The 19,492-nt window shown below is 43.7% G+C and overlaps 1 protein-coding gene across 1 annotated transcript in view; it reads left to right on the top strand.

The window, feature by feature from the left end:
- Window positions 1-19,492, top strand: part of LOC134612215 (uncharacterized) — a 262,613-nt gene that overhangs the window by 177,616 nt on the left and 65,505 nt on the right. Inside the window, exon 2 of the mRNA XM_063456565.1 lies at window positions 10,980-11,026. Coding sequence (XP_063312635.1) covers window positions 10,980-11,026 — 47 coding nt within the window. The remainder of the gene's footprint in view (window positions 1-10,979; window positions 11,027-19,492) is intronic.

Genomic DNA, 19,492 nt, shown 5'->3' with positions numbered 1-19,492 from the left:
GTTAGCTAGTGTGAATGCGTCGGTTCGTGATAGTGTGTGTGTCTTCAGCACTTACCTTTCTATGAAACTGCTATGTTTTCAGCTGCAAGGTTAAAACTAGAGGGACCTGTCACCCAGACCACTTAATTGAGCTTATGTGATCTGGGTGTCTGTAGTGTATCTGCATGCACTGGCGTACATACCACAGTCACAGGGGTCGCAGCCCTGCGACCAGGTGCCCGCCGCTAGGTGTTGCGGCCTCCGCCCGCGCAGAGCAAGCTCGGGGGGGAGGGATAGGGGCAAGGATCAGTTTTCGCACCGGGGCCCCATGGGTTGTGTGTACGCCACTGCACACTACATTCATTATGATCACTCTGCATGCACTACAAACACACTACATTTATTATATTATTATTATACACACTCTGCATTCACTACAAACACACTACATTCATTATACACACCTTGCACTGCACTTTATGCATAGGAGTGTAAAATTATTATTTTTTTAGGGGGGAGGTGGACATCTTGGGTGAGTTCCCACACTTTTTTCCCCAGGACTTGACCCCTGATACAGAGTATATATAAATAATATATGTGATATACACAGGATAGCAAATTAGAGAGATATTCTAAACAACTGAAAGATCAAAATTAAGAAAAGCCCTTTTCTTAAGTCTTTAATCTGTTTAGTAGATAGTTCTCTAATTTGGTACCCTTATATGGGATTGCTATTTTAAGGATACCAAATTAGTGAACTATGTACTAAATGCAATGGCTCCCTAATTTGGTACCTGTCACAGCACCCGGCGGGCACCCATAGTCCGAGATCTGTGGAAATGTTGCCAGGTATCTGCTTTAGGTCAACAGCATTATAGCTGCTGGCTCCATAGGTCTTGCCCGATTTGATGCTCAAAAATGTGCATGCATCATCTTGTTGATGTCATGCACACATGTTCCACCATTACATGACTACTTTGGGCCAATGAGAGAACTTTCTAGGCTATTTAAACTCAAAATGGCTATTTTTCAGTGCCCTTCTCAAATCAACAGCACACGGAGAGACAAAACAATATAAGAACAGCCAGGTGCAAACCATATAAGCACTCCCTCAAGTGCTTTAAATATTCAAATGTATATAGGATATAGAATGCACACCATAACAATCTCAAAAAAATATTTACATTTCATTATGTACAAAAAAGTACCAGAATGTAAACATATAAGAAAAAATAAATGTAAACAAAGTAACAGAAGTAAAGGCAGATACAATAAAATAATAGTAATAAATTACCACAAAAATCCTTACAAGCCTCAGACAGAAACACGAGTCACCAAAACTATTTAAATGTACTGGAAACATATAAGGAGTAAAGAGAGACATGGGACCTAAACAGTAATAGCAGGTGTCAATATTCAAATAACCCACCTCTAAAGGCAATAAGTGTACTCACACTTTATCAAGCGACCAAAACCGCCATCTTGCTTGTTGGCAAAAGTGGATATACTCCACAGTCATCCTAATTGCCGCCACACGCGACGATGATCTGTGCATGCGCTGTTTAATAAGCACGGCGCATGCATGCAGTAACCTCCCGTCCGCGCATGCGCATAACGGCAAACTGTCGCGCATGTGCATAGTAACTTCCTATTTGCGCATGCGCAATACTAAGCAGACAAGCTACAGTACCTCATCACTCTACAAGACTGCCCACACTTGTATATACTCGACAGTGACCATAGTTGCCGCCATGCGCGACGATAATCTGCGCATGCGCCCTTTAATGAGCACTGTGCATGCGTGCAGTAACCTCCCGTTCGCGCATGTGCAGCCCTTTAATAAGCACTGTGCATGCGTGCAGTAACCTCCCATTCGCGCATGCGCATAACGGCAAACTGCCGTGCATGCGCAAAGTAACATCTATTTGCGCATGCGCAATACCAAGCCAACAAACTGCAATACCTCATCACTCTAGAGGACCGCCCACTCTCGTGGACGACAACTAACATGCAGATTGAAGCAATGAATGTAAATAATCCACATAACTCATACTCCATACATATCTGTACTCCACATACCACTACTTAAACCATATATTGCATATACACATACACAAAAAGAGAGGAGTCTAGTAAAAGAGAAAAAAAATATATAAATAATCTAAAATCCACCTTATAAATAAAAAAGGTCTGTGAGCCTATATTAAAAATAACTCCCACCTGTCTTATAAGACAAAACACCAAAGAAAAAACACCAGAAAGTGATGTGCAAAAAAAGTCTTTTTAATTTATAATTCCACAAACACCCAATGTGTGATAATTAGATCACTGCAGATGCCAGATAGGCAATAATAATACTTAGCAGATCCCCATGCAATTTTAATAACAATACAATTATTATCCATTGAATATATTACTATAATCATTTACACAGTCATATAGGGATGAAAAAATCTTCCATATTGTATATAAAGCAATATAATCCATTTTGAACCACATATCGAAGAGGCTATTCATCATCAATTTGAAGATATAACCACATATTCAGAAATTACATCATAAATATATCTCTCTATGAGTATGTTGACCATCATTAGAGAATCCTTTATCAATCTATACTACATTAAGATAATCATTGTTGCATCAACTTCATCAATATGTACATCATATATGCCCATGTCAACCACATAGGATTCACATGGGTAGATAACACATACCCCACAGAAAAACACTAGTCATGGCAAAAAAGCTCTCATAGTGGTGGGTATCATTATTCCATATTATCCATATAAGTACACACCTGATCCTAAATAATGATCAATACATACATAATCATTAAATACAAAATTGTATATATATATGATGAATCATCATAATCATAGCTCAAGAACATCCGACGTAGACGACGATGCATTCCAATTGATTAAATGTTCTTCGATACTCTAATATCACAAACATCATGGTCCAACTGGTTACTGCAGTATCAATCTATAAAAAATTTAAATCAAAATATAAAGATACAGACAATACACAGGCAGAGAAAAACCTCATCAAGGTTATAGAAATGGTGATAGATCCTTATCCTCATTCAGACCATTAGGATATAAGGTCTGCAGCTCATAAATCCAATATACCTCTCGTTGTTTAAGACTGACCACTTGCGAAATACCTCCTGTACTGGGTTTAATTACCTCCAAAATCATATACCGCAGTTGAGAAACTGTATGCCCTTTCTCAGCAAAGTGTCTGGCCACCGGATATTGCATCTTATTCGTCCGTATTCCACTCTTGTGTTCCCTAATCCTTGTGGTGAACGTGCGCGTGGTTTCACCCACATATGCCAATCCACACGGGCACTTGAGCATATATACCACAAATTGTGACTGGCAATTACAGAATTCCTGAATCGGGTATCTCCTACCCATCCTTGGATGTGAAAAATGGTCTCCCGTAATCACCCCTTTGCAGTTAATACAGTGTCCACAGCGGTACATACCCGGTATCGCAGAGAGCCAGGTGTCAGCTTTATCCATCTTCCCTTGTAGATTAACGTTCTTCATCAAATGGTCCCTTAGGCTCTTGTGCCGCTTAAATGAAAACAAAGGTCTCTCATTAAAACAGGGAAGAAGTTTAGGATCAGATTGCAAAATCTTCCAATGCTTATTAATGATATGTTTCACCTTGCCAAAATGAGTCGAGTATGTCATCACACATGGAATACCTTTATTGGCAACCCTAGTTCTTTTCTGCAAGAGGGTATTCCTAGAGAGTAGTTTCGCCCTCTCTCTGCATTCCGTTACCACATCCGTCTCGTATCCTCTAGCAGAGAATGCTTTTACCAATTGTTCAGCCCTGATGTCATATTTAACTTCATCAGACACTATCCTACGTGCCCTGACAAACTGGCCATATGGTAGATTCTTCATAAATGGAATCGGGTGGAATGAATCCGCATGTAGGTACGAAACCCGATCCGTGGGCTTCTGATACAGATCAAATGATAAACGACCATCTCTTACCTGTAAGTTCACATCCAAAAAGTGCATCACATGGAGATCATATTCCAACGTAAAGGAGATGGTATCCAAACAACCATCAAGTCTCTCTTTGAAATCCATTAAATCATCCACGCTACCTGTCCAAAAAAAGAAAATATCATCTATATACCTGAGCAACAATCTCACGTAACGCGTAAAGTCCTGGTCTCGGTATACAAAAGCATCCTCAAAAGCTGCCATAAATAAATTGGCATATGTTGGTGCTACATTGGACCCCATCGCTGTCCCCTGTATCTGGAGGTAATATTTACCTTTGAAAACAAAGTAGTTCTTATACCGCACTAATGACAACAGGTCAACAAGTAAGCCCCTGTATGCCTCGCTCATATCCATACCCTGCATTGCACCAAATACCGCCTCGATACCTTCCTCATGTGGTATGGAGGTATATAAGCTGTTAACATCCATGGTGCACATCAAGGCACCACCGGGTATATCCCCCATCATTTCAAGCTTGCGAATAAAATCAGTAGTGTCCTGCACAAAAGAGCGCATCCCATTCACTAACGGTTGCAAATGTATATCCACAAATTTAGATAAGGGCTGCAAAATCGACCCACACCCAGAGACAATGGGGCGCCCAGGTGGATTCCACAAGTCCTTGTGGATCTTGGGCAACAAGTAAATGAAAGGGGTCTTAGGGTTATCCACATTAAGAAAATTGAAATCTCTCTTCTCAATCAACCCATCCTCCAAGGCCTTCTTAGTGATTCCATCTATTATGGCACATAGCTCACCTGCTGGATCACCATCAAGAATCCTATAATGGTGCATGTTCAACAGTTGCCGGTCCATTTCTGCTGTATACTTCTGGGTATCCATAACCACCAGGGCACCTCCCTTGTCAGCTGGCCTAATCGATAGAGAGTTATCCTCTTTCAGTTCACGAAGCGTCAACATCTCACTCCTATTCAAGTTGGATTTATGCTTCCCTTTCCATTGGATTTTGTCTATATCCATCTGGCAAGATCTGACAAAAGTCTCAATGCTGGCATTAGTCAGGGGAGGGAGAAATATACTCTTGGGCCTGCACTTCGCTCGGTCATATTTAGCAGACTCTGCTTTCACCCCCTGCCGATCTTGGTCCATCTGGTACTCCTGTAAATGAAAATATCCCTTTAGACGAACCGTCCGAAAAAAACGCTCCATCTCAATATCGGTATATAATTTATTACCAAAGTAAGTAGGTACAAACCCAAACCCTTTTTCTAAGACACTTACTTGTGATGACGTCAATATTTTGCTTGAGATATTGATTACCAGCGTCTTGTCTGCTGTCTCGTCCTCCCTGGATATCTCTTCCTGGGCTCGGTTGTTACAATTGTATTTTTCAGTGCCCTGTCATGGTTTCCTGTTTTGTTATCCACGAGCTGCAATATTTCTATTGATTATTGTCTATTCTGACCTTTGCTTGGTCTTTGTTCTTTTCTTTCTGACTTCTGTATCCCTTGATCTTTGGCTTGCCTACAGTTTACGCAATTTCTGTTTCAATTACCTTGGCTTGTCCTGTACTTTTCTATATTAACTTTAAATCCGGCCATTATCAGGTTTGGTAATAAGTTTATGTTTATTAAAATAAAATACATTTTTTTGCTCTGCGTGTTGGGTATTAGATTATCCTGACATTACGACAGGGCCTAAGCCCATGCAGGCTTAAGTCAACAAATGGTGAATTGTGAGGCAAAAATAAAGAAACTTGATCACTGCATGGATCAATTCAATCTTCTTTCCCATACATCTAAAATTGGGTACCTAAAGAACCAACTACCTGGTAAGGCTCTTTATAAGATTGTAGGAGGACTGTATCTTACAATTATGATGAATTCATTACTGAGTTCAATAGGTTCTATTGTCTGCATTTCCATAGTAAGCATAGTATTCTCATTTGAGCATACTACTCAAATGAGATTTAGGCTAAACATGCTGTATCACATTCTAAAGAAATATAAAACCTTGATGGAACTCATTTTACATTTTTAAAGGTGCTGTTCCACATAGCATGACTCCTATATAAGTTCTCCACCATGTAAAGGGAAACGAAAGAAACATATCTAGCATTATATTTTGTTTCCTAATCCTACCTGTCCCATAAAAAAATGAATAAAAAGGAATTGAAAATCCCTGAGGTTTCTTAGGAACAGAATCCTGCCAGTCACCCAAAGCCCTTTGTGAAATCACTGTCAGGAGAACTCGTGCACATTAAATAGCAAAGCTCCATATACACTGCTTTCCCAATAATGCCAATGATCATCTGTGTTAACAACCTCAAATCATAAATATATATTTACACACACATATTTAGACTTGTACGATTATGGTGATGTGCCAGAGGAATGCTTGTCACCATATTGCAAGCATAGTAGAGACACATCACCCCTTATGACACCGGGAGCACAGGCTGAGCAGGGCGCAAAAATCACTGCTTATACTGACAATTGATTTTTGCGTACCCTCTCGTCCTGTGCCCCCAGTGCGCACCGGTTTTGCCAACACCTCAGTACGCCCGTGCTAGCCCCCCCTAAACTCAGGAATAACCTGAATTCTATTGACTTTCAGCAGCTCACAGCTGACATCCATTCTCAACTTTCATCCATCCCTACTTTCTCCTGTCCACCACTGGCGATCTCTTCACACTACCCTCACCACTGCCCTAAACACTGTAGCCCCACTCCAAACATTAATTTCAAGGAGGACACACCTCCAACTGTGGCATAGAAGTCAACACACTTCCCGCAGAGATGCTCCCATTCAGCTGCTGGAAGAAGTAATGAACCTTCTCCATTATAAATTTATCTTGATTTCCTAAAGCATAGCCATCACCCTTGCTAAACAGGCAACCTCAGGCATATCTTTGATACCTTCCACTCTCTTTTTCATCCTGCTGTGGCCACCTCAAGCATATCTTTGATACCTTCAATTCTCTTTTTCATTCTGCTGTGGCCACCCCCTAAACTAACCTTACAGTCAATAGCTTTGCCTGCTACTTTACTGACTAGATTGAACATTTAAGGAAAATACTCTCACCCTCTCTTTCTCAAATGCACTTGGACCGTGCTTTTCCTACCCTTCAGGCCTTTCTGCCCAGCTGTTAAACAAGAGGTGACTGTGCTTCTCCTTTTCTCTCACCTCACCACTTGCCGCTTGATCCCTTCCAATCTCACCTTATCAGACCTCTCTTCCCTTGTCTTGTGCCATCCTTAACAAATATCTTTAACTGCTTTCTTTCTTCTGGCATTGTTCCTGCCCCCCTAAACAAGCTGCTGTTGTTCCAGTCCTAAAAATGCAACTTCTATTTTCTCTTTATACTGCCTCCCTTGGCAAATGTATTAATTCATATTGTTCTGCTATCACCTGTATGCTCATGACACCCAGATATATTTCTCCCCCCGATCTCTCACCCGCTGTCCTACAACATGTCACTGCTTCCCTTTCTACCCCCTCTGATTGGATGTCTTTTCGCTTTCTGAAACTCAATTTCTCTAAAACTGTGCTTCTTCTATTTCCTCCTCAAAATACTGATCCTCCTCTTTTGCTCTCCCTGCAGGTTGATGGTACCTGCAGTAATGTATTTAGTATCTGTGCTGCCCTAGACATGAGAGAACTCGGGCACCCCCTAATTTACATTTGCTCAACCCCTTCCTGTCAATGCCACACCTCTTCCTGTTAAACAACTAACACACACTTTGACTGACAGACAAACTCTTAGATACACTGGCTTGACACAAACAATCACTGACTCACTGACATACACACAATCACTGACATACACACACAATGATGCAGACACACACACTGACAGGCATACACAATCACACACATTCCCTCAGACACACAGGCGCCCTCACTGATGCAATCACTCAGAAACAAACACATATTCACTGACAGGCACACACACACACATTTTCACTCACTGACAGACAGCCACACAGTGAAAGACACACTGACAGACATACACACACAATCACTCAGATACACACTGACAGACATACACACACAGTCATTCACATACACACTGACAGACATGCACACACTGACAGCCAGACATACACACTGACAGACATACACACACTGACAGCCATACACCCACTGACAGCCAGACACACACAATCACTCACATACACACGGAAAGACATACACACACAATCACTCACATACACACTGACAGACATACACAAACACACTGACAGCCAGACATACACACTGACATACACACACTGACAGCCAGACATACACAATCACTCAAATACACACCGACAGCCAGACATACACACACACTGACATACACACACTGACAGCCCACCCCTCCCCAAACATTAACATTATTTTTTCTCTTTTAGTTTAAATCCACCCACCCTCCCTACCTTTGGGAGTGCTGGGTGGATTTGTTTTTACCTGGGGTCCCTTCTGGCAGGAAAGGAGGCAGACGGGCGGCTAACTAAGAACCCATGCAGGCGGGCGGCACTGGCGAGGGAACACTGATTAATGAGCTCTCTCTGCTCAGCTCCCTCACGTGCCGCAGTGTGATGTCAGGAGCGGGAATATGACATCATATTCCGGCTCCCGGCATCACTCTGCAGTGCGCGAGGGAGCTGAGCAGAGAGCTCACAAATCAGTGCTCCCTCGCCAGCGCCGCCCCCATGGATTTTTAGTTAGCCGCCCGCCTGCCTGGACTGTTAGTTAGCCGCCAGGCTAACAAGGCATTAGCCTGGGCATTTGGGGTTGGCGTTTATTGCCGCCCCCTGGAAAGTGCCACCCAAGGCAAATGCCTTGTTTGCCTCGCGGCAAATACGTCCCTGGGTACCTGCATCAGCCCATCTTTGCGACTCCACTGACTTGGCGTTATCTTTGATTGTGGCCTTACATTTAGTCTGTTGGCAAAACCTGTTGACTCCACCTTAAAAACATTGCCCATGTCCACACCTTTCTCTCACAAGTTGCTTATAAGGACTTGTTCATGCTATAGTAATTTCTCCTAAAGATCTCCTAATTGGTCTCCAAAGAAGCCGTACTGTTCACATATCACCCCTCTATTAATTGGCCTTCCTGTATTTTATAGTTGGTTAATTCAAAATATTAACCCTTAGCTATAAAGCTCTAAACAACTCTAGCCCTTGTTATATTTCTCCTCTAATTTGTAGGAAGGCCCCTTCACGGTCTTTCCGCACTGCCGGTGATCTTCTCCTGACTGCTCGCACCCTTACTGCTAACTTGCACTTGCAAGACTTCTTGCAGGCGACCCTTTCATGTGGAATAACTTGCATACCACCATCAAGCTCTCCCCAGTTTTCAATCATTTAAGAAGTCCCTCAAAACAAATCTCTTCAGAAAGGTTTATGGCCTCCCTGGGAAACCTTTAGTAATTACTGTCTCTTGACCTCTCCTATAGGGCCACACTCTATGCTTACCAACAGTTCTGCTACATTTGCTCACTGTTGTTTGGTTGCTATCCCCATGGATGCCCTTCCTGTTATTATAACCCACCTCATCTAGAATGTAAGCTTGTTTAAGCAGGGTTCTCATCAACCTATTGTTTCTATAACATTTTGTAATTGACTAATTCCTTGTTAAATTTCCCCCTTTTATAATATTGTAAAACACAGCGGAATAAGTTGGTGCTCTGTAAACGCCAAAAATAATAATAACTTCTAAGTACATATTGTATAAGTTCTGTTATGTGTGATTGCTATATTTAAGAGTATTAAATTAGGGAGGGCACTGTCTAGTAGATTGCTTCCTAATTTGGTATCCTTAATTATGACAATCCCACATAGGGATATCCAATTAGAGAGTTTTCTGCTAAACAGCTCTAAAAGCCTTTTGTTTTTAATTAATTTTCATATTTCAGCTGTGTTAAGTGGATATCTAATTTGGTTGAGAACAAAAGAGAGCGAGGAACACTGCCTATAAAGTATATATATATATACAGAGAAATTAAATTAAAGTAAAAATAAAAAATATATAAAAAAAAAAAAATATTTATCTAATTTGATATCCTTATGTGGGCTTACTCTTTTTAAGGATACCAAATTCGTGAGTTATTTTCTAAACAGTGCCCTAATTTGGTATCCTTAGGCATAACGGCATTCCAAATTTTGTTCCGCTTTCAAATTTTTCACCTGTGCACATCTCCACCAAGCACAGTCTCACACAGTTATTCACTAAAGAGTATTCAAAGAAAATCCAAAGTGAATTTCAAATTGAGAAGGAAATATAGTCACCAAAACAACTTTAACTTAATTAAGCAATTTTGGTGTACAGCCCCTGCAGTCTCACTGTTTAATTTAACTCCTTAATGGTAGATAATTTCTTTGTTTATACAACCTTAGGCACTTGCACAGCATTCCTAAATACTCATGTAAAGAGCCATGTAATGATTACACTTACTATATTGCAAATGCTATTAATTTAACATGTATTATATCCTGTTAATAGCTTGCTAGACATTGCAGAAACCTCCTTTATGTAATTAATGTTCGATGTATAGAGCAGGAGATAAGAACTTTTAAAGTAAGCAAACCAGATTGAAAATGAAACCATTTTGCTTTCACGCAGGCTGTGTCAGTCACAGTCATGGGAGGTTTGGTTAGGGCTATTTAAACAGAAACAAAGGTGATTTGACTCATGACAGTAGAACATTAAGCAGTGATCTATACACCCAAACTACTTAATTATGCTAAAGTTGTGTTGGTGACTATAGTGTCCCGTTAAGTATATGACACAAATGTGATCTTTAGTCTCTTGGTTTATTGTTTCCAGACAACTTTGTTGTTAATAATTTTCTATACTGCATGCATGTTATTGTTATATATCCCCTCTCTCTGTCTGTCTGTCTGTCTATCTTTATAATCTGTCAAGGGACAGGAAATAGTTCCAGTTTACAAAATAAGATTGCCACTATCTTCTTTTATTTTTTTCTAACATTGTTCTGCGTTTTTCTTCTAGCATCAGAATGCAAACCATGCTCAGGATTTATTATGGCAGAGGAAAAGGTAAGGGGAACTATTTTCTACCAACCTAGTCTCAGCACCTTTTATCATGAGTAAGGGGGATGAAAAAAATATTGTCCCATCTAATGTCCCAAAGAAATCACATTTTCCGAATTAAAAAAATATTTTTTTAATCTGATGTGTACTTACCTATATAACAAGATTATGTACTAAAAGGCAATTGTTGGGAAATGATCTGGAAAATACAAAATTGAAAGGGACAATCCAGGCAGCTAAACAAGTTAAGCTTAAATTAAAGCTTAACAACTCAAATACCTGTAGATAGTTTCTATGTTTTCTGTAGTGTACTGCACCACAGAGACACGGCTAGAGCTAAGCATAGTGATGTCGCGAACATAAAATTTTCGGTTCGCGAACGGCAAACGCGAAATTCCTCAAACATTCGCGAACCGGCGTACCGGGCGAACTGCCATAGACTTCAATTTTAAAACCCACAGGGACTCTTTCTGGCCACAGTAGTGATGGAAAAGTTGTTTCAAGGGGACTAACACCTGGACTGTGGCATGCCAGAGGGGGATCCATGGCAAAACTCCAATGGGAAATTACACAGTTGATGCAGAGTCTGGTTTTAATCCATAAAGGGCATATATCACCTAACATTCCTAAATCACAATGGATATGGATTGACACCTGACATATGACATATTCACACCTTGACATATGGATTGACACCTATCCTCAGAGACCCTGATACACACTGACACAGAGCAGAATAGGGACTGTTCCCCCTACATAGGGTCACTTGGCAGATATGGATTGACACCTGTCCTCAGGGACCCTGATACACACTGACACAGAGCACAATAGGGACTGTTCCCCCTACATGGGGTCACTTGGCAGATATGGATTGACACCTATCCTAAGGATCCCTGATACACACTGACACAGAGCAGAATAGGGACTGTTCCCCCTACATAGGGTCACTTGGCAGATATGGATTGACACCTGTCCTCAGGGACCCTGATACACACTGACACAGAGAAGAATATGGACTGTTCCCCCTACATAGGGTCACTTGGCAGATATGGATTGACACCTGTCCTCAGGGACCCTGATACACACAGACACAGAGCAGAATAAGGACTGGTCCTCCTACATAGGGTCACTATTTTTAGCCCAAGGCAGCTCATCTCATCATGCCTTTTTTAGTCGAATGTATCGCCCACTGTCAGTCCCTTCGGGATCCATCCCTCATTCATCTTAATAAAGGTGAGGTAATCTAGACTTTTTTGACCTAGGCGACTTCTCTTCTCAGTGACAATACCTCCTGCAGCACTGAAGGTCCTTTCTGACAGGACACTTGAAGCGGGGCAGGCCAGAAGTTCGATCGCAAATTGGGATAGCTCAGGCCACAGGTCAAGCCTGCACACCCACTCAAGGGGATTTATCGCTCCTCAGAGTGTCGATATCTGCAGTTAAGGCGAGGTAGTCTGCTACCTGTCGGTCGAGTCGTTCTCTGAGGGTGGATCCCGAAGGGCTGTGGCGATGCGTAGGACTTAAAAAGCTCCCCATGTCCTCCATCAACAACACGTCTTTAAAGTGTCCTGTCCTTGCCGGCGTGGTCGTGGGAAAAGGAAGATTACTTTCACCTCTTCCCCTGTTAGATTCCCGTTGTGCTGTGACATCACCCTTATACGCTGTGTAAAGCATACTTTTTAATAAATTTTGCAAATGCTGCATCCTTTCCGACTTGTTGTAATTTGGTAACATTTCAGCCACTTTCTGCTTATACTGGGGGTCTAGTAGCGTGGACACCCAGTACAGGTCGTTCTCCTTCAGCCTTTTTATACGAGGGTCCCTCAACAGGCACGACAGCATGAAAGACCCCATTTGCACATGGTTGGATGCCGAGCTACTCATTTCCCGTTCCTCCTCCTCAGTGATCTCAATGAAGGTATGTTCTTCCCCCCAGCCACGTACAACACCACGGGTACCAGATAGGTGACAACAAGCACCCTGGGATGCCTGTTGTGGTTGGTCTTCCTCCTCCTCCTCAAAGCCACATTCCTCCTCTGACTCCTCTTCCTCACAATCCTCATCCAGCGTTGCCGCAGGTCCAGCAAGCGATGCTGATAAGGCTGTTTCTGGTGGTGATGGTGACCACAACTCTTCCTCTTCCTCTTCACGCTCATCTACGGCATGATCCAGCACTCTTCGCAGGGCACGCTCCAGGAAGAAAACAAATGGTATGATGTCGCTGATGGTGCCTTCGGTGCGACTGACTAGGTTTGTCACCTCCTCTAAAGGATGCATGAGCCTAAAGGCATTGCGCATAAGCGTCCAGTAACGTGGCAAAAAATTCCCAGCTCCCCAGAGGCTGTCCTAGCACCTCGGTCATGCAAATATTCATTAACGGCTTTTTCGTGTTGGAGCAGGCAGTCGAACATTAGGAGTGTTGAATTCCAACGTGTCGGGCTGTCGCAAATCAAGCGCCTCACTGGCATGTTGTTTCGCCGCTGGATATCTGCAAAGTGCGCCATGGCCGTGTAGGAACGCCTGAAATGGCCACACACCTTCCAGGCCTGCTTCAGGACGTCCTGTAAGCCTGTGTACTTATGCACAAAGCGTTGTACGATCAGATTACACACATGTGCCATGCACGGCACATGTGTCAACTTGCCCAACTTCAATGCCGCCAACAAATTTGTTCTGTCACAAACAACGTTGCCGATATCCAGTTGCTGCGGAGTCAGCCATTTTTCCACCTGTGCGTTCAGGGTGGACAGGAGTGCTTGTCCGGTGTGACTCTCTGCTTTCAAGCAAGTCAAACCCAAGACGGCGTGACACTGCCGTATCCGGGATGTGGAATAGTACCTGGGGAGCTGGGGGAGGGTGCCATTGATGTGGAGCAAGACGCAGCAGCAGAAGAGGACTCAGCCAAGGAGGTTATGGAAGAGGATGGAGTAGGAGGAGTAGAGGAGGTGGCAGCAGGCCTGCCTGCAAGTCATGGCGGTGTCACCAACTCCTCTGCAGAGCCACGCATTCCATGCTTGGCAGCCGTCAGCAGGTTTACCCAATGCGCAGTGTAGGTGATATACCTGCCCTGACCATGCTTTGCAGACCAGGTATCAGTGGTCAGATGGACCCTTGCCCCAACACTGTGTGCCAGACATGCCATTACTTCCTTTTGCACAATCGAATACAGGTTGGGGATTGCCTTTTGTGCAAAGAAATTTCGTCCGGCTACCTTCCACTGCGGTATCCCAATAGCCACAAATTTTTTGAACGCCTCAGACTCCACCAGCTTGTATGGTAAAAGCTGGCGGGCTAATAGTTCAGACAAGCCAGAGCTGGGCAAGAGGGTGACTTTCTGACATTGGCTTCTTACGCTCAAACATGTCCTTGACAGACACCTGACTGTGGGCAGATGAGCGGGAACTGCTCAAGGCGAGAGACGGAGTGGCGGATGGGTGAGAGGGGCCAAGGAGGACAGCGGTCTTTGACGTGGCTGAAGATGCTGGACCAGGAGGATGATGGCGGCTTTGAGTTTGTGTGCTGCTTGTACTCATGTGTTGATCCCATAGACGTTTGTGATGTGCGATCATGTGCCTATGCAAAGCAGTTGTACCTAGGTGGGTGTTGGACTTCCCACATTTATTTTGGCACAGGTTGCAAATGGCATCGCTGTTGTCAGAGGCAGACACACAAAAAAAATGCCACACTGCTGAGCTCTGCAATGACGGCATTCTGGTGGTGGACACAGCATGCGTTGATTGGCGTGCTGTCGGGCTGACCCCGGGTGCCGATGCATGCTGTCTGACTGTGCCACTAGCTCCTTGCGACGATCTCCCCCTGCTTCCAACTCGTCTCCTCCTCCTCCTCTCTGTCTCCCCATCTGTCTCCCCTGTTCTTCTTCTTGCCGAGCGGGCACCCATGTGACATCCATGGACGCATCGTCATCATTAACCGCTTCACTTGTATCTGACAACTCAGCAAAGGAAGCAGCAGCGGGTACAACATCATCATCATCACACCGTACGTCCATGAGTGTAATGGTGCTGCCTGAGACATATCCCTGTTATCTACATTCTCTGGCAATAATGGTTGCGCATCACTCATTTCTTCAAACGGATGTGTAAATAACATACCAAGTGAAGCGGCTGTTTTGCTAGTGTTGGTGGTGGCGGCAGGTGAGTGGTATCTTGAGAGGTGCCCGAAGCTAAGCTGGAGGAGGATGGTGCGTCAAGGTTCCGAGCGGAAGCTGTAGAAGATTGGGTGTGCTGTGTTAGCCAGTCAACTGTGTCCTCAGAACTTTTCAAGTTCAGGGTACGTGGCCTCTGAAAACTGGGCATTATTCTAGGGCAAAAGGGAATCACAGCACCACGACCACGATGGCCCCTGCGGATTAGTGGTACTATGCGTGCAAGCTACTGTGGGACCAGATATGAGTGGCACTGTGCAGTGGCAGAGGTTGGCAGAGTACACGCTGTAGGCCTGACACACCCGCTTGAAGACAAGTAACTGCTATTCAATCTATAACAGTGAAAAAAGGTTTTTGGTTTTAAATGCACGCTATTGTGACACCAGATATTAGTGGCAATGTGCACTGGCAGAGGTTGGCAGAGTACACGCTGTAGGCCTGACACACCCGCTTGAAGACAAGCAACTGCTATTCAATCTATAACAGTGAAAAAAGTTTTTTGTTTTTAAATGCACGCTATTGTGACACGAGATATGAGTGGCAATGGGCAATGGCAGAGGTTGGCAGAGTACACGCTGTTGGCCTTACACACCCGCTTGAAGACAAGTAACTGCTATTTAATCTATAACAGTGAAAAAAGTTTTTAGTTTTTAAATGCACGATATTGTGACACCAGATATGAGTGGCAATGTGCACTGGCAGTGGTTGTCAGAGTACACGCTGTTGGCATGACACACAGACGCTTGCAGACAACTAACTGCTATTCAATCTATAACAGTGAAAAAAGTTTTTTGTTTTTAAATGCACGCTATTGTGACACCAGATATGAGTTGCAATGTGCACTGGCAGAGGTTGTCAGAGTACTCGCTGTTGGCATGACACACAGATGCTTGCAGACAACTAACTGCTATTCAATCTATAACAGTGAAAAAAGTTTTTTGTTTTTAAATGCACGCTATTGTGCCACCAGATATGAGTGGCACTGTGCACTGGCAGAGTACACGCTGTTGGCCTGACACACAGACGCTTGCAGACAACTAACCGCTATTTAAGCTATAACAGTGAAAAAAGTTTTTTGTTTTTAAATGCACGCTATTGTGCCACCAGATATGAGTGGCACTGTGCACACTGGCAGAGTTCACGCTGTTGACCTGACACACAGATGCTTGCAGACAACTAACTGCTAATTAATCTATTACAGTGAAAACATTTTTTTTGTTTTTAAATGCAAGCTATTGTGACACCAGATTTGAGTGGTGGCACTGGGCAAGTGGGCACAGTATCCACTGTGAGCCTGACACGCAGACACTTGCAGACAACTAACTGCTAATTAATCTATTACAGTGAAAAAAAATTGTTGTTTTTAAATGCAAGCTATTGTGACACCAGATATGAGTGGTGGCACTGGGTAAGTGGGCACAGTATACACTGTGAGCCTGACACAGAATCTGGCAGGCAGGCAGGCAGGCAACTGCAATTAGATTACACAAAAAAAAAGCAGACTGATGTTCTAGCCCTAAAAAGGGCTTTTTGGGGTGCTGTCCCTACAGCAGAGATCAGATGAGTCCTTCAGGACTGTAGTGGACACTGAATACACTAGCCTAGCTATACATTTCCCTATCAAATGAGCAGCAGCTACACTTTCCCTCCTTTATCTAGGAATGCAGCTTCAGAATGAATCTAAAATGGATGCTGTACAGGAGGTGGGAGTGTCTGGAAGGGAGGGTCTGCTGCTAATTGGCTGGAATGTGTCTGCTGACTGTGAGGCGGATCGAACCGCGCATATGTTCGCCCGCCGTGGTGAATGCGAACATGCTATGTTCACCGGGAACTATTCGCCGGCGAACAGTTCGGTGCATCACTAGCTAAGCACAGTATGTGTAATATAGTATTTGTTTCCCCATTGTCTTTACTTCTCTTTTCAATGGTTTCTTTTTATTTCATAGCTTTGTATTTCATAGCCTTATTCTGTTTTCCTTCCCTTCCTACTTTCTTTGATATTTCCCTCCTGTACCCAGCCACCCCATATGTGATAAATCCACCTCCAGCCCGTAAACCAACCTAATTACCCACTGTTAACCCCTTTCCCTCCAGACCCTCACAGTCAACCTAACTACCCAATATTAACCCTTTCCCTTTGAGCCCCTGTTAATCAAGCTCACTACCCACTATTAACCCCTTCCCCTCGAGACCCTGCCAGTCAACCTCACTACCAACTGTTAACCCTTTCCCTGGAAGTCCCTGCTACCTGCCAATCCCTCTGGTAACCCTTTTTCTGCCAGTCCCGTTTATCCTCTGGTAACTTCTTACCTGCCACTGCCAGTCCCTGCTATCCGCCCATCACTCTGGAAAACCCCTTCCCTAACAGTCCCTGTTATCCGCCCATCTCTCTGGAAAAAAAACCTCCCTGCCATTCTCTGTTATACACCCATCCCTCTGGTAACCCCTTCCCTCCTAGTCCATTTTATCCACACATACCTCTGGTAACCCCTTACCTGCCATTCTTTGCTGTCTTCCCATCCCTCTGGCAACCCCTTCCCTGCCAGTCCCTGTTATTCATCTATCCCACTGGTATCATCCCTGAAAGAAGAAATGTTATAGAGGAGAGTGAGCAACTATGGAAAATCCTTCTAGATGGGGGGTAACCCCTGTTGGAACAACAAATGAAAAGATTCCTAAATATGTGTGATAATTTGTGTGAATATGGTATAGTCGGAATAAGATACAGAGATTGTCCCTTTGACTAGCAATTCGGTCCTTCAGTACCCCATGGTAGTGCGAGAAAAATTATTTAAGTATATAAGGAGGCAGCTAGGGAGGATGGCGGGGCCATTTGTGGTATCTTCAGTTGGGGACCTGGGGGTTGCCACTGGGGGTTGTTCCTAAGAAAGAAAAGGGTAAGTTTAGTCTGATACACCACTTGTCGTACCCTAAAGTGTCCTCAATCAACTATGACATCGGCGCAGAGCTCTGTTTTGTTTCCCATGCGTCATTCGACCATGCGGTTGAGTTGGTGAGGAAAGCAGGCTCTGGCACTCTCATGGCAAAGCTGATGTGGAGTTGGCTTTTAGGCTGTTCCCGGTCCATCCGGGCTGTCATCATCTCCTGGGCTGTTTTTTCAATGGTTTTTCCCTCATATCTCATCCGCACTCTGCTCTTCCTCTCACTAAAATTTTCAATCTTTCCCTTTCCTCTGGCACATTTCCTTCACCCTTCAAGCATGCAACCATAATGCTAATTCTGAAAAAGCCCAACCTCGACTCCAACTCCCCATCCAACTACCGCGCTATATCAATACTGCCGTTTGCCTCCAAGATCCTTGAGAGAGTTGTGTATGCGAGATTGACAGACTTCCTCGAATCCAACTCTCTGCTTGACGCGCTTCAGTCTGGATTCCGCGCTTGTCACTCCGTCGAAACAGCTGTGACCAAAGTATCCAACGATTTAATCGCTGCTAAATCTTGCGGTCATTACTCTATCGTAATTCTACTTGATCATTTTGCTGCCTTTGACACTGTTGATCATCAACAGCTTCTTCTCATTCTCCATAATCTCAGTCTACAAGATACTGCTTTCTCCTGGTGTTCCTACCTCTCCCAGCGCTTTTTCAGTGTTTCTTTCTCTGGCTTTGAATCTTCTCCCCAACCCCTCTCTGTTGGTGTCACCCAAGATTCAGTCCTTAGTCCCCTACTGTTCTCCATCTATACTGCCTCCCTTGGTAAACTCATCAGCTCTTTTGGCTTCCATTATCATTTATATGCAGATGACACGCAAATCTACCTGTCCTCTCCGGATCTCTCTCCGCCCATCTTGACTCGTGTCTTTGATTGCCTCTCCGCGATTTCCAATTGCATGACTGCTCACTTCCTTAAACTCAACCTGTCCAAAATAGAACTTCTGGTCTTTCTTCCATCACGTGTTGCTACTCCCGTGTCTGTCTCCCTCCAAGTCAATGGCGCCAGACACGGCGTTGGCATGTTATGTGTTATGTTATGAAGTTCTGTCATATTATGGATCATTTGTATATGTGTGGGTCATTGCCTGGGTTAATTACACGTGGTGGGCGAAGGACATTTAAGTAGCGTGTGTTTGGAGGTGGCAATGACCTTATGTTTTTTATATATGCTAATAAAGCTGTGGACAAATATTTTCCAATGTTAAATTGTAGTCTGCGTTTTAATGGGAGTGGGTATTAAAGTTAAGCTGGGTATGCCGATAAGGCCACTATGCGCATGTCAAGCGATTGGCAAATGGACAGTGGATCTTCAATGTACTATTACACTAGAAAAATGGCGGCAAGCATTTAA

The sequence above is a fragment of the Pelobates fuscus genome, chromosome 5 (genome assembly GCF_036172605.1).
Source record: "Pelobates fuscus isolate aPelFus1 chromosome 5, aPelFus1.pri, whole genome shotgun sequence".
NCBI classification, from domain to species: domain Eukaryota; kingdom Metazoa; phylum Chordata; class Amphibia; order Anura; family Pelobatidae; genus Pelobates; species Pelobates fuscus.
Note: the sequence above shows the minus strand (reverse complement) of the source record. Positions and strands in the feature narration are given on the sequence as shown.